The 15,803-nt window shown below is 48.0% G+C and overlaps 1 protein-coding gene across 3 annotated transcripts in view; it reads right to left on the reverse strand.

The window, feature by feature from the left end:
- Window positions 1–15,803, reverse strand: part of Ldlrad3 (low density lipoprotein receptor class A domain containing 3) — a 238,014-nt gene that overhangs the window by 104,571 nt on the left and 117,640 nt on the right. For all 3 annotated transcript variants that reach the window (XM_052183084.1, XM_052183083.1, XM_052183086.1), the window contains exon 4: window positions 4,933–5,067. In XM_052183084.1, coding sequence (XP_052039044.1) covers window positions 4,933–5,067 — 135 coding nt within the window. The remainder of the gene's footprint in view (window positions 1–4,932; window positions 5,068–15,803) is intronic.

Consider the following 15,803-nt stretch of genomic DNA (forward strand, 5'->3'; position numbering starts at 1 on the left):
AGAACATGCCTGGAAAATGCTCTGGGGGTGGGGAGCCCATCAGTGTGGTACTATCCTTTAGAAGCAGACTGTGAGAGCCAAGAGGAGGACCACGCCCTCCCCCTCCCCGGTGGAGAGGGTGGTGCGGGAAGGGTCAGGAGAAGGAGTGCTGCCTCAACTCAAGCTCACATCCTAGCTCCCCCCTCCCTTGTTGTGTGCGCTTGGCCTAAGGATGCTTTAGTTCCTCATCCAGAGAGAGGCCAGAAGAGCACAGGGCGCTGGGGTGAAGGTGCAGTTGTCAGAACAGAGCAGAACGACATGATTGGGACAAACGCCCCTGACACCAAGCCTGAACCCTAGCACGTTCTTGTCCTATAAAGTCCTTACGGTCCCTTCCAAAGCCCTGACTGGTCACCATGACCTGGGACTAGAATACGAATCACTGGAGGCCCCATTGAGAAGTCACAACTGAAGTCACAGTGGAGGCTCCAGCCTCACCTCTGGGGTCACTGGTGGGCCTCAGTTCCTCCCTGGGTTTAGGTCAGAGTCCTTTGTCAGCTCCCTGCTGGAGGAGCCGCTGCACCCCCGCAGCTCAGAACATGGAAAGTGGCTTTCCTCAGAGAAAGCAAGACAGAGTGAGGGGGAAGGGCTATCATTCATGACCTGTTCCTAGAAGTGACACCCAGCCGTGTTTACTGAATTTCTTTTGTCTAAAACCAGGTGATAATTTGTACATCTGTTCACACAGCATTATTCACAATAGTCGAAAGGGGGAGAGGCCAAACGTGTTTGCTGACAGAGAAATCAAATGTGGTATATCAGCAATAAAATGGAATATTATTCGGTCTTTAACAGGAAGGAAATTGCCTACATGTTATAAAATAGATTAAGTTAATGACATGCTAGGTGAACTAACCATCTTACAATGAAGACAGGATATTTGATTCTCCTCTCCAAGTCCCCCAAACTACCAAACCAACCAAGATAGATTGGAAAAGCAGTTACCTGGGTTATGGATGGGGTGGAGCAGAGAGAGAACAGTTTTTTCTTTGTTTCTTAAATATATTCAGAGTTTCAAGATGTAAAAGTTCTAGCAATTGGCTGCATAATGGAAAACATCATTTCTGCCACCGAACTTTAAAAAGTACTTTCAAAAGTTCAGATAGTCAATTTTATGCATTTTTTAGAGGGGGAGGGAAAGACATGTACTAGTCAAACAATCTAGATCACAGACAAAGGTGGGATTGCACACAGGCACAAGTGTCAGAAGGTGCCATCACTAGACACCAAAACCATTCAAGCAGCGTTTTCAAGATCACTTGAATGGTATTCACACCCATCATCTGCATGGCAGCTGCTGCTGTATCTAAGATACACAAAGTCCTAGTTCCCAGGCACAGTGATGCTGCCCCAAAGATAACCTCTGAAGTACGTTATAGCAGGTGATACTAAAAATCAATGAAACCCTGATAAAATCTGACCCCACCACAAAGTCTAATGCATCCCACACAGCATGCTGCAATGCACTCTGATGGCCAACCCTGGCTCCCAGTTCCTCACAGAGAACCTACAATGGGATGGAGACTGGTTTCAGCCTACTCAGAGTATGAGAAAAGCATTTTGAACACCCATGTCCTTGCCTTGCAGTCATATTCATTTCTTCTAAATAAACATTGTAAGACATCTTTCTTTTCCCTCATCAACTGAAAGCAAAGGGTTTCAAGGAGCCCACGGGGTGAGCTCATGTGCAGAGTCACTGAGCCGGGCACCCTGGGCATCGTAACCAATGATAATCCCATGAAGCATGAGTGTACATTATATCCAGTCCAGAAGCCTCTGAGATGCTCCAGGAACACACTGCATGGAGCCCTGGTAGTTCACACTTAGAGCCTACAAAGTGGACTCCTGTGTACTCCATGCTCATCTGAGGCAGGGAGAGACATTCACCTCAGGAGGGATGCAGAAACACGGGCTGGCCAATGGGACTCACTCGTATCTTGTGCTTACTTTGGGACACATTCCCATAGTCAGAATGGCAGAGACTTCCTTATTGGACACATAACAGTACTTCTTGTTGCTTTCATAAACTGACTTGTTTCACTCACATACTGAACCAAAGACACGTTGCGATACTGCGGACTGCACGTTAAACATAACAGATTTTCCCATTTGCTAACACTTATGGAGACCATTATGTCGGAGGCAGAGGACCACTACATAGGACCCCTAGGTTAGAGAAGCAAAAGGACACACCCTCCATTCCTTCCTAACTAGGAAAGATTCCTGGTATAATGGTCACCACACAGAGGTGTCACTCATTCTCTGATGTTGCTTGGGTCGTGACCTACAAAGCTCAGAGTGTAGGGGAGACAGCTTGGGTCTATTGCCAAACCTTTTTCCTTTCTTTTTCATTTCCTTTGGCAGGGGTGGGGGTGGGGAGAACTAATTGTATCACCATGGCCCAAAGTCTTTAATTTGATAATGACTTGTTTCACACATGGCCTGGGGGAAGGCAGGGTATCTCAGTTACTCTTCCTCTGCTGTGACAAAATGCCCTGACCAAAGCTACTTAAGAGAGGAAGGATTGCTTTGGCTCACAGTTCCAGAGGGATTGGATTCATCAGGTAGACTGACAATCCGAATGAGCCTCGCCTAGACAACAATAATGTCCAGAGGGCAGACACAAAGCCTTTGTCCACCACCAACTATTTCAAAATCTTAGTATCTGTAAGATGTGGAACAGGGGGTGGGAGGAGCAGAATTTAAAAGCACTAACTTCAGCCAGCCTACAGAGGGACCAGCCATCCCTCCAAAGGACAAACAACAACCGGATCAGCAAACTGGAGAACGGTGTGCACGCATGCAAACACACAGTAGAAGCACTGACCCAAACAAACCCATGTCCCTCACTCAGGTCTGAGTCTTCTCATGAGACACCACGTCTGTGTACACCACGGGGTGAGACGAAGACACACAAGCGCAGCAGATCCTGTGTGAGAAGCAGTCTCCAAGGAAAAGCTCCTGTACGGACAGTTACTCAACTCTGTGACTGTGTTCCCCATCGGCATCTGATGCTGGGCTTTCCTCAGCATGTTTTCCTTTATAAAAATGTGACGTCGTAAAGGCTAGCCATGCACAGAAGTTTACATTCTCCTAGCTAAATAGCGAGATCAAACTCCCTCTAAGGTGAGGGCTAGGTTAGAGCAGTTGCTCTCAGACTTGTGCATTAGAACCCACAAGCATGACATTGGAATGCAGTACTGGACCCAACCACACAAGGTGACTCGGTTGGTCTGCAGTGGGGGCCCCAGCATCTGCATGCCAAGACTCTTCGTACATGGCAGTGGCTGGCTGAAAGGTTATTCTTATGGAAGTTTTCCAAAAAAGCACCCTCCAATTCGCCCACTACTCACCTCACTCAACCCTCCCTGCAGACTCTAGCAAAGCCGTTCTGATACACATTTACCTGTTCTATGGCCTCGGGCACACAGACTTTAGCAGTCATAGTTCCTACTTGGTCCACATCCCGCTGGTGATGTGAATATGGTCCATTTGCTCATTCATTCGTGCATTTGTAATGGCATAATGAACAGCAACCACAGAGCCAGGACCTTGAAAATAACCTGTATGTGCCTTCTCGAAACGTCCCCCTACCTACCTCCACCTCAAAACACATTGCAAACAGTTTAACCTCTTGCTTGTCTTGAGGCATTATTAAATCTGCAAACATGACCATTCAGTAGAACACTGAAAGACAAATGAACTCTACCAATAAGCAACAATATGGGTGAGTTGTAGTCATAACACTATGAAGGGTAAGAAGTGGAGATCGTATGCAAATACAACTAATTTGCAACATTAGAAATACATGTTCTTCAGAATGCCTTAAGATAGACATACATTTAAAAAATCTTCTTACTTCACCGTAGTCACTGAAGAAATGTTGGGAGTGGGGTGTGGCTCGGTTGGCAGAATAGTCACCACTCATTTAGCATGCACGAAGCCCAGGGTTTCCTCCCGAGCACTAAGTAAAAGCAGGCATAGAGACCTACGCTTATAATCCCAGCAGTGGGAAAGTGGGGCAGAAGGACCCGAAGTTCAAGGTACACATGGAGGGGCAAGGGGGAGGGGCAATGGGGGAGGGAGGGAGGGAGAGGGGGGAGAGGGAGGGAGGGATGTAGGGAGGGAGGGAGAGAGGAAGGGGAGAGAGAGGGAGGGAGGGAGGGAGGGAGAAGACATGCTCAGTGAACAGGATCCTGTGACTTTGCCCTTCCTCTTCCATCCTGCAGCTGCAGTCTTCAGTTTCCACAAAATAACTCCCAAATCAAGAGCTTTTATATGCACAAGCAATTCACACAGGAGGGAACTAAGAAGTAAACAAACTCGGGGGTCTGGGGGTGTCAGTGCTCCTCATAATCAGACAGCAATGACAGCATATGGGGAGGCTATCATTTCATGACTACTAAGTTAGAAAAATGAGAAAGAAAAAAAGCAAAACCCAGAGCAGCTGGGACTGTGACTGAGCTGTCAGGGTAGAGCTGTCAGGCACGGCAGTGAAACCAAACAAAAAGATTCAGCCAGCTGTGTGGGGAAATGCAGTCACGACCTGTGCAGGCTTCTTATTCTGCAGAACTCTTCCTAAGGAGGAAAGCAGCTCACATGACTCCCAACAACACAACTTGGAAAACCACAGCAACGCACGTGTAATGCAACTAAGGATGGGCACAGGAGAACCAACCGAACAGGTGTCTTCAACACGTGAAGGGCACCAAAGTCAAAATGGCAGGCGCATGTTTCAAGACCACACAACACCCAGGATGAAGACAAGTACACCATCACTGCAGTTGCTGTTTGGAGGAGGATGTGTGTGCTGTCCCTGCTGGCTGGAATCACGTTTGTTGTTGCTGTTTGTTTGTTCGTTTGGTTTCTCTCGGTGGAGGGGAGCACACCTACCTAGAGAACTCTCGCAGCTCTCCTCGTCACTGTTGTCCTGGCAGTTATTCTGCCCATCGCAGATGAAGCTCTTGTCAATGCACAGGCCATTCCTGCAGTGGTAGCGGGCTGTCGAGCAGAGCAGAGGGTTCGCTGCTGTGGGGAGAGAACAGAGTGGGTCATAAGGAAGCCCAGCATGAGGACCTAGGAGCCTTTCTAGTGCGAGGGACGACATGAACAGGCTGTAGGGTTAGAGTCATAGCTTGTCCAACCTAGGGCCAGCCCATAGGACCCAACAAGCTTTATCCTGTCTCCTTCTAAACCCTTCTCCTGGACATTGTTATGGTGTCCCATGACCACACTAACAAAGCCAGAGGTCAAAGCCTCATTCTAAACAGTTAACCGTAGGCTACCCAGCAGCTTTTGTTGAGTTTGAGATAGAGCTTGGAGCTCACAGACTTTACTTGAGGAGTCTACAAGGGATGGCCGGTGACTGAAGACTCAGGAGAACGCCAGACCCAGAAACGGCAGCTGAGCTGGAGCCCTTCTGCCCCCAAGGAAGGGAGCAGGGGATGAGACACGTGAACGACCAATGCTCCTTACAGCTTCTCTCTCCTAGTTTTTAAAAACTAGTGTGTGTGTGCATGTGTGAGTACATATGTGCATGTATGTGTGTCTGCCTGTGTTATGTATGTGTGCTTCCATGTGTGTGAATGTGGGGGGGGGGGTGTCACTGCATGTGGGTGGAATCCAGCGGTCAACATCTGGTGCCCCTGTTAGTGTCTCTCCACCGTATTTTTGAGGCGTGGTCTCTCACTGGGACTGAAGCTTATCAATTAGGCGGATGGGAGAGGCAGCAAGTTCAGGATTCCTCCTATCCCAGCCCCACCCCACGGGGCTCCTGTGGAAAGGACTTTCTAACCGCAGCCTCCCCAGTCCCTCTGCTGCCTTCTCTATAGAGCAGAGCCTCCTCACTCTTCCAGGCCCACTAGGGTGCTGGCATGGTGATCTGTTTCTTGCTTGCCACCGAGCAGAGCCTGAATGTGTGCAGGGCCTCTCCTGAGAAGCATCTTCCTGGGGCAGCTGTGCACAGCCCTTTGAGGGAACTTGAAGGAAACTGTGGTCCTGGGCGTCTGCCCTTCAGGAAAGGGGGGCCAACTGCACAGTGTGAGGCAGACACAGAACTGGCGAAGAGTGCGGAGCAATCTCCTTATAGCATCTATACACTATAGTTTGTCTTGCTCCCCGTCACATCCTGTTTCCAGTCAGTGAAGGGCTGAGTGGAAATGTCTCTGGTTGCTGGGTATGATGGCTCACACCTCCAACCCTAGTACTCCAGTGGAAGAGGCAGGTGGATCTCAGAGTTCAAGGCAAGCAGGTCTATAGTGAGACCTTACCTAAAAACAGTCACCAATCCCAACCCTGACACTTGGTCACTGTGCAAACTGTAGCACGCTGTGTGACTCCAAGCCTTGGCTGCTTTCTCTGTAGTCAGGATGAACTCCATAATCTTCTGAGATCCAGTGAGAACTGAATATGGTCAAATGCTCTAAAATTATTAAAAACACACAGGACAAGTGCAGACTATAAAAGCAGGTGTGGTGTGCTTCTCGGCTAAACAGCAGTGCTGTGTGACTGCAAGCACAGTCCTGGTGACAGCATTAACTTCTGTATCAGGTGACATGAAAAGGAAAATGTGCATGCTGAGTCTGACACGAGGCAGAGACTGCCCGGACTAAAGGTGTGAGCCGCCACACACAGCCGCTCGAGGCCTTTCCACGCAGCTGCTTCACTGACTAAAAACAGGGCCCTGTCTTGTCCTCACCTCCCTGAGAGGGATGGGGAAGTGAGGCAGACTTCCATACAAGTACGGATCTTCGGTGGGATTATTCATGTCTGGTTCACTAGCTGTGTCATCTCCTAGCTATGCTTGCCCTGGTCCCCCAGAGCGTGTGCCCAAGAGACGGAAGGACAATAGTGAGGACAAAAGGGGCTGTCATGGACCTCCAGGAAGGAGCTACTGCACCTACACTGCACAGGGCAAGAATGTACCCAAGTGGACATTAGGTCTAGCCCAGAGGCTCTGCAGGGTCAAAGCCATTCAGACCCAGTGTCTCTCCATGGTCCCCGGACTGTTCAGTGTGAGCTGAAATCTGTCTGCTCCACTTCTCCTTGAGCTCTACTGACATGCCTGGACTTTATAGTTCTGAGGACTTGGCCAATTTCCAGTTATACAGCCTGAAGATGATTGTTTTGGTTTGGTTTGGTTTTTCCTTTGCATTCAAGGTGGAAGTTTAATATGAAAGGTCAGAAGAACTAGCAAGACTGGACAAGCTAGAGCTGAATTTTAAACATAAAGGACCAAGAGTCATCTGGCCTGATAAGGGAAGGGTTAATTTAAATCACTGTAGGCCAGAGAGTGGCTCAGCTTAATCAAACTGGAACCAAGGTCTGGCCTCAGCCAAAACCCAAGTGGGAAATCCAAAACCTCAAATCACATTTGATTTTCGTCCATGGCAACACTTCAAACCCAGCTTTCTGCTCATCAGCATCCAGCACAGGGGTCTTTGGCTTCCCTGCACCCTGGTGGGCTTGAGCATCCAGAGCATCAGGACCAATCAGCTCACTCGAATAGCCTGGAGGGGCGGGATGAAGGGGCTGAGAGGGGGCGGAGCAAGCTCACGTCCCAGTGAGACACTGCCAGGCTGTCATCCTCTTACTTTACCTTTAGAATCAGAGGCTTTCAAACTGTCCCAAGAAAAAATAGTCCAGTCAGGTCTTGTGTGTGACTGTTTACCTGTGTATAGATGTGCGCATGTGTGTGCTTGAATATAGGACACAGGTTGATTTTAATGACTACAACCTAACAGGTCCAGCAGCCAGAATATATAAAGAACTAACACTGACAACCAAAAAGTAAAAATCAGCAAAGGACACAGAAGCATCACCCATAAAAGAGGCTGTTAAATAGTCAGTAAACCTCCCCAGCGATGCACAGCGAGGCCTGAGGCCTAAGGCTCTGAAGTGTAGGTTGTTGATGAAGATGTGGAGGGAGGGAGGGAGGGAGGGAGGGAGGGAGGGAGGGAGGGAGGGAGGGGATTGCTCCTGGATTCCAAAGGGGAAGCAATCAATGGGCCCACCTTAGGAGTCAGTTTATTAATAAGGACTCCACCTCCTGCTCAACAGAGACCCATAAACAAACAATGTATGCAGAAGCCAATATCAGGAAAAATTAAGAACTGATCCAAATGGTCAAATCAGAGTTTTAGCAATGTAATACTGTACAGCCTGGGTCACGTTTTCCTATAAAGAGCCACTTAGTTACATAATGGAGATTTTGCCAGCCATTTTGCTTTTCATCTGTGTTATAATGACTTGACTTGGCTCTTGTACTGATACTTGATAAACAAAGTGCACAGCTGTCTTCTAATGAAACTTTATTTACAAACACCAACAGTGACCCATTGAATGTCAACAACTGGAAAATAATAAGTTGACGTGAGGGTTCTTCCCTCTGTCCACTGCAGTTCTAGGAGCCACAATACTAGAGCCCACCCCACGCAGGACAGACAGACAGAGGGAAAGGATAGTGAAAAGACTCCCCAAAGCCAGCAGGAAGCTGGCTGAAGCTCATTCGTGCCTAGAAAATGCTGGAAGCCTGAGACGTGCCTGGGAAGTGCCCTCCATCTTCCACCCCAGTGCCTTCCGTGTCTCCCTTAATACAGCCCTGCCGCCAGCTCCCAGGGACAGAGCCAAGTGAGCGGGAGCTTCTTTGCATCCAGTAGGCAAACTAACAGCCAGCAAGAAAACCAACAAATACAAGAGGAGACAGAAAAGAAAAATAAAAGTTAAAAGCTACCACAAGAATTCCAGATGGAGAAAAACAGTTTTTAAGAGACCAGAAAGTTACAAACGTAGAAAGCAAAGGCAATCCCACGGCATAGCTCAGCCTAAAAAAGTAAAATGTTCTTTAGAATGACCCTGAGCTTCCATCTGAAACGATAAATGGTGATAAAGCTGAGATGCAACTCAATCTTGGAGAAAATGCCTCCCAGTGATGGTACCCAAGCCATCAATGTGCAGTCTCGAGGCAGACTCGCTCACCAGGGAAGCCAATCTCCCCCAAAGCTCCAGGAAACTCAAGCTTTCTTACGTGTCTTTGAGGTCTCTGCAGCTATTACTGTGCTTGGCACAAATACTGAACTGCTAGTTCGCAGAAGGAGCAGGAGACAGTGTGTCCTACGGGATGTTATGCTGCAGTATCTTCGAGCAGTACTTAATGTACCCCAAATGTTTATGCTGTCTGTATCCTCTCTAAGGCCATTGAATAGTGTGGGATTTTTACTTAGTTAACTACAGAGAGGAATAGTGTACCCTGTGGTATCCATTTCACTGGAGATGGAAAAACATTGTGGCATCAGCTTAATAGAATCGCTGGCTCAGAAGTTCCTTGGGAATTGTCACTATGAAAATTTTGGGGTTCTGATGCTCTGCTTCATAGTTCACAGTACACAGGAAAGACAGGGAGCCTTTCTCTTCCAGAGGGAGGGAACAGGTTCAGGGAGGCAGCTAAATAAACTGGCTGCCCCAGTTTGGCCACATTGGATAGAGTGGATCACAGTAACCTACAGTCATCCAAAAGTGACTGACTGGCTTCAAAACAGGAACTGAAGCCATCTGTCTCCAGCAGGCAGGACTTAGGAAGTGTCCTCTTACTCACTTGAAGCTTCTCCACTTCAAAACAGTCAATGTAAACTGTCATAAGCTCCCACCATAAGGTGATGACTACTCAATTCCAAGCCTTACAGCCTCTGTGGGGACCCTTTCCTCCACAGTTCCAATTTCCTTGTGAAGTTTACAGTTGGGACAAGCAGGGCATGCTAGGACTTCCTCATGTCTTGGATGAGGTCTGTGGTCTCCAGAAACTAGGGATGCTAAAACATCGACCCGTGGCACATGGTTCCTTCCAGCCTCATGCACGGCTCCCTCTGTAGCTTGGAATATGCTCACTGCTTTGCCTGGGGCTTGTCTGCCAGTAACTGTAAGCTTTTATGTTCCTTTCCATCTGCTAGCAGGGCCTGTCCAGCACCCAGACTATCAGGCTTTGGCTCAGCAGTCCTCATCCCCACGCTCCAAGACAGCGAGACATGGCTATCTATGTACACCCGTATTCTATCTGCAGGAGGCAGGGCCATTACTGCAGACAAACAAGCAAGAGGCAAAGAATGCTCCATCTCACCTGCCTTCCTCCCACCTCTACATGTTTCAGGACATTTGGGGTTTTAATTCCCCCTCCCCAGAGGCAGTGTGGTCACTGGCAGGATGCAGGTATATGACTACAGTCTGTTTCCTTCTGCTTCGTAAAGGTTTCCTGCACATCGGTGCCTCCTATCCAGTGCTCAAAGGCAATTCATTGACTTCAATCTTCACTTTTTTTTGTGGATGGTTCCCTCAACACCCCTTCTGGTAATAAATATCTTCCTCCCAACGCCTCATGGAGCCTTCTCCTTGAATCTTTCCTCACCTCAAACAGTACACCTAATAGTGACAACCTTCTTCACCCCAACCTCTTCCTCCTTCTGGGATGACTTCTTCCATTAAAGATACCACCAAGTTCCAGCCCCTTGGGTATTAACCTTGGATGACCCGTCTATCTCTCTACCCTGCACAGGCTCGGGGCTGCTGCTCCTACCTGGACATTATTTTTTTAAAAAAATAAAAATGGGGTCTTGATTCTCCATCATCTGCCCAGCCCACAAATCCAGCCAGTCATCTTACTGCAGTGGTTACGAGCGGGGTCTCAAGTGTCCCTAGGCTCAAATCTCAGCACATCCACTCACTCGCCATATGGCGCTGAGAGCTATTTAACTTCTCTAACTCTGAATTCCTTATCCACAGCATGAGGTTAGAGACGATGCCCAATGCCCGTGTTTGAAGTTTGGGAAGATTAAATGAGCCAAGGGTGCAGAGCAGGGAGAGCAGCCTGTGCCTCTCAGAGAGTGGATAACATGCGCCTGCTGTAATTATTGCTGAGGGGAGATGCTGTGGCAGTAGTTGAGTTCACCCTGGCATTTAAACCACCTGAGTTAATATTTCAACTTTGCCACTTGTCAATTATGTCACCACGACAAGTTACCGAGCCTTGCCTTGTCTCCATTTCTCCCGTGAGAGTGCTCAGGTAAAGCATGGCCTCGCTGTAGAGATGCCACAAACAGCTCACGAACTGTTCAAGGCTGGTTCATATGTCCCGGAAGCAGCCTCGCACGGCTTTCGGCTCTCGCTCCAAGACGTCCTGTGGGACTGTATTTTAGGTAGTATCCATCCTCTGTGGTTCCCTGTCCCAACAACCTCTGTGACAAGTCTTGAGGGGAGTGGTTTTTCCATCCCTGACTCCCACTGCACTCCCAACACCAGCACTACATTGTTGATATTTGTATGAAGACTCATCTCCCCTGAGTCATGGGTGCCAGCTAAGATCTCCACACCCAAGACAGCACCTCGAAGGCTGTCTGGCATTGTAACTAAAAACAGAGGATGGGAATCTGACAAAACAGTAGGACCTGGAGCAAATGTGCCCAGCAAGACCTGTGCCTACCCTGCAAGCATATGTGAAACCCCAAGAGGATGAAGGAGCCATTGTATGTTAAGAGATTTTTCTGATTGAAGGGGAAGGACTGCTGTCCAAGTCTCCCTGTCATCCCCATTTATCCTTTTGAATGGTTACTTGATTTGGTCACTCTGGTAGGCACTGAGAACAAACTGCCACCGAGTCCCTCTTCTGAAAGAGCTAACATTAGGTGGGTACCAAATCAGTAGTGTGTAAGATGAAGCCTGAGAAGGCTTGGTCATACATGCTAAGGCTGACATATCTGGCTTGGGTACATCGCTGTGGGCCACACAATTCTGTGTCCTCTCGTGACTGGCACAGCAAAGGAGAGGAGACCGCATTGAACACAGAAGAGTGAAGCTGTGGGCATACAGGGAGGAGCCAGCTATCAGCGGATACTCAGTGCTGGCCCCTCTGATCATGAGCTCTTTGAAGAAGACCAAGGACAGAATGGGACAGGGACCCAGCACAGCCCTAACCAGCCAGGTACATGTCCAAGAAAGTAGGTTCTGTGGAGTCTTTAAGGAGTCTCAAGGACATCACTTTGGAGCACTGGGGAGGCTCTCCCACAGTGACTCTCAGCTCCCACGGTCTATATATAGAAAAGGTCTGGGTTCTCCAGGTTTACTCATGGGCTGACTGAGGAGACAAAAGGAGAGTCAGGCTGAGCAGGGTGGAGGCAGACAGGAGACAACTGGCCGGCTCTGCAGGGCTCTGACAGGCTCTATGATCACACATACAGCCTGCCTAACATGTCCTGCCTCACTGGGAGACAGGCAGGAGGCCATCAACTGTGGGACAAATATAGTCCAGGGCATCTGAAAGCAGCAGCAGCAGAAGCAAAGCACAGATATCATTTAATCTAATCTTTATAAACAATAATATGTGCTGCTAAAATAAATGGATAAAAAAAATCACTATTCTCAGACCTTCAAAATTAGCAGTGGTGCCTTGATAACATCAAATGTCACATCACAATTTAAGATATCAGTTATCTCAATGTTTTTTAAAGAATGGTTTTAGCTAGAGTCAGGAAAAAAAAAAGTCTATACATGGCCCTGGGTTAATTCATCTTTGAAATCTCTTTCAGTTTACAGCACATACCCTTTCCTCCATATTTCACCTTAGAATTACTTATGGAAGAACCAGGGTCCTGAGGATTTTCCCACATTCTGGATCTGGAAATCTGCCTCTGTATAATGTTGTGGACATATTCCTCTATCTCCTAAATTTTATTTAAACTGAACAAAGAGTCAGATTTTAAGGGTCATTTAGGTGCAGCTGGAATGGCTTTGGGGAAACGACCTCAATTTGATGACATGTGTTCTGGTGACACCACACAGGAAGGCATAGAATATCTGGTTAGCTCTTTTACTTCTTTAACCTCAGTAGTTTGTAAAGCATGATTTATTTAATCATTATTTTTACTGTGTGTGTGTTTGCCTGTTTGCATGCATGTGCACCACATTTGCCCAGTACCTGCAGAGGCCAAAAGACAGCATTAGATCACCTGGAACTGGAGTTACAAAAGGTTGGGAGCCACCATGAGGGCTCTGGGAACTGAACCTGGGTCGTCTTCAAAAGGAGTTTGTGCTCTTGCTGAGCCACCTCTCCAGCCCCCCACCCCGGGGTCTCTCCATTGATGCTGCTTTATTTCCTTTATGGGAGGTTCCCGAGCAGGTGAGGCAGGACCACGAATCCTGCTGGCTCTTCCACAAAGGCAGCTTCACAGCGCTGCCTGGGACATGTGCAGCAGCCACTGTTAACACTCTGAAAAGTAATCTGAACATACCCATCGGGAAAGAAGACCAGAATTTAAACGATTAACAAAATGGTAGTGAGTTTTCAATTTTCCTTTTGCCTCTTAGGATTCTTAGGACACTGGAAAGAAGCCCCCACATGTTAAAGAGACAGAAGCAGAAGGATGAGCACCACTCTTCTTAGGTGGATCCCACACTGCACATGTGTGCACCTGTCCTCATCATGGATCCCACACTGCACATGTGTGTACCTGTCCTCATCATGGATCCCACACTGCACATGTGTGCACCTGTCCTCATCATGGATCCCACACTGCACATGTGTGCACCTGTCCTCATCATGGATCCCACACTGCACATGTGTGTACCTGTCCTCATCATGGATCCCACACTGCACATGTGTGTACCTGTCCTCATCATGGATCCCACACTGCACATGTGTGTACCTGTCCTCATCATGGATCCCATACTGCACATGTGTGCACCTGTCCTCATCATGGATGCCCACACTGTACATGTGTGCACCTGTTCTCATCATGGATTCCACACTGCACATGTGTGTACCTGTCCTCATCATGGATCCCATACTGTACATGTGTGCACCTGTCCTCATCATGGATCCCACACTGCACATGTGTGTACCTGTCCTCATCATGGATCCCACACTGCACATGTGTGTACCTGTCCTCATCATGGATCCCATACTGCACATGTGTGCACCTGTCCTCATCATGGATGCCCACACTGTACATGTGTGTACCTGTCCTCATCATGGATCCCACACTGCACATGTGTGTACCTGTCCTCATCATGGATCCCACACTGCACATGTGTGCACCTGTCCTCTTCATGGATCCCACACTGCACATGTGTGTACCTGTCCTCATCATGGATGCCCACACTGTACATGTGTGTACCTGTCCTCATCATGGATCCCACACACATGTGTATACCTGTCCTCATCATGGATGCCCACACACATGTGTGCACCTGTCCTCATCATGGATCCCACACTACACAGGTGTGCACCTGTCCTCATCATGGATCTCATACTATACATGTGTATACCTGGCTTCATCATGAATTTCACACTACACATGTGTGTACCTGTCCTCATCATGGATCCCATACTACACATGTGTGCACTTGTCCTCATCATGGATCCCACACTGCACATGTGTACATCTGTCCTCATCATGGATCCCACACTGCACATGTGTTCACCTGTCCTCATCATGGATGCCATACTGCACATGTGTGCACCTGTCCTCATCATGGATCCCACACTGCACATGTGTGCACCTGTCCTCATCATGGATGCCATACTGCACATGTGTGCACCTGTCCTCATCATGGATCCCATACTGTACATGTGTGCACCTGTCCTCATCATGGACCCCATACTGCACATGTGTGCACCTGTCCTCATCATGGATCCCACACTACACATGTGTGTACCTGTCCTCATCATGGATCTCACACTGCACATGTGTGCACCTGTCCTCATCATGGATCCCACACTGTACATGTGTGCACCTGTCCTCATCATGGATTCCACACTACACATGTGTGCACCTGTCCTCATTATGGATCTCACACTATACATGTGTGCACCTGTCCTCATCATGGATCTCACACTACACATGTGTGCACCTGTCCTCATCATGGATGCCACACTACACATGTGTGCACCTGTCCTCATCATGGATCCCACACTGCACATGTGTGTACCTGTCGTCATCGTGGATGCCACACTACACATGTGTGCACCTGTCCTCATCATGGATCTCACACCACACATGTGTACCTGTCCTCATGGACACCAGAGAGGATAAGAACAAACTCAGACCACTGGGAGGTGCACAGCCTGACTTCCCCAGCACAGCCCATAACCAAGAAGTAGGACATGCCTATCAGGTCATTTGCCTATGAAGGCAAACATGTAAGTATTCTGTCCAGAATTTACTTAAGATGCTTGTGTCAGACAAAACAAACAAAATGCCAGAACAGAAACTGAAATTAGTTGTTATAGAGAGAGACAGGAAAATCTCAACCCGTGTGGGAAAAGACAGCAACCGGACAGATACTAACATAGAGAAGCACAGGTATGGGAACCGAGACAAAAATGCAGCAATCGATGGCCCTCTAACGGGATCACAGACACACTGGAAACATATCACTTACACTAACAGGGGATCACAGACACACTGGAAACACATCACTTACACTAACGGGATCACAGACACACTGGAAACATATCACTTACACTAACAGGGGATCACAGACACATGGAAACAAATGGAAAAAACAGAAAGTCTAAGCAAAAGAAACAGGAAACAGAAAAAAAGAAAATCTTAGAAATAAAAATTATAATAACACATTAAAACAAAGCAAAGCACAGCAGCTGGTGTGTGGGAAAAGCAAATTAGGTGTGACGAAGGAAAGGACCAGAAGTTTGAAGACAGATTAATAGGAAATATGCCCCGCTGGACAACAAGGAGCCAAATGACTGAGCCTCCGGGACT

Source organism: Apodemus sylvaticus, chromosome 5, assembly GCF_947179515.1.
Source record: "Apodemus sylvaticus chromosome 5, mApoSyl1.1, whole genome shotgun sequence".
In the NCBI taxonomy this organism is placed as follows: Eukaryota; Metazoa; Chordata; class Mammalia; order Rodentia; family Muridae; genus Apodemus; species Apodemus sylvaticus.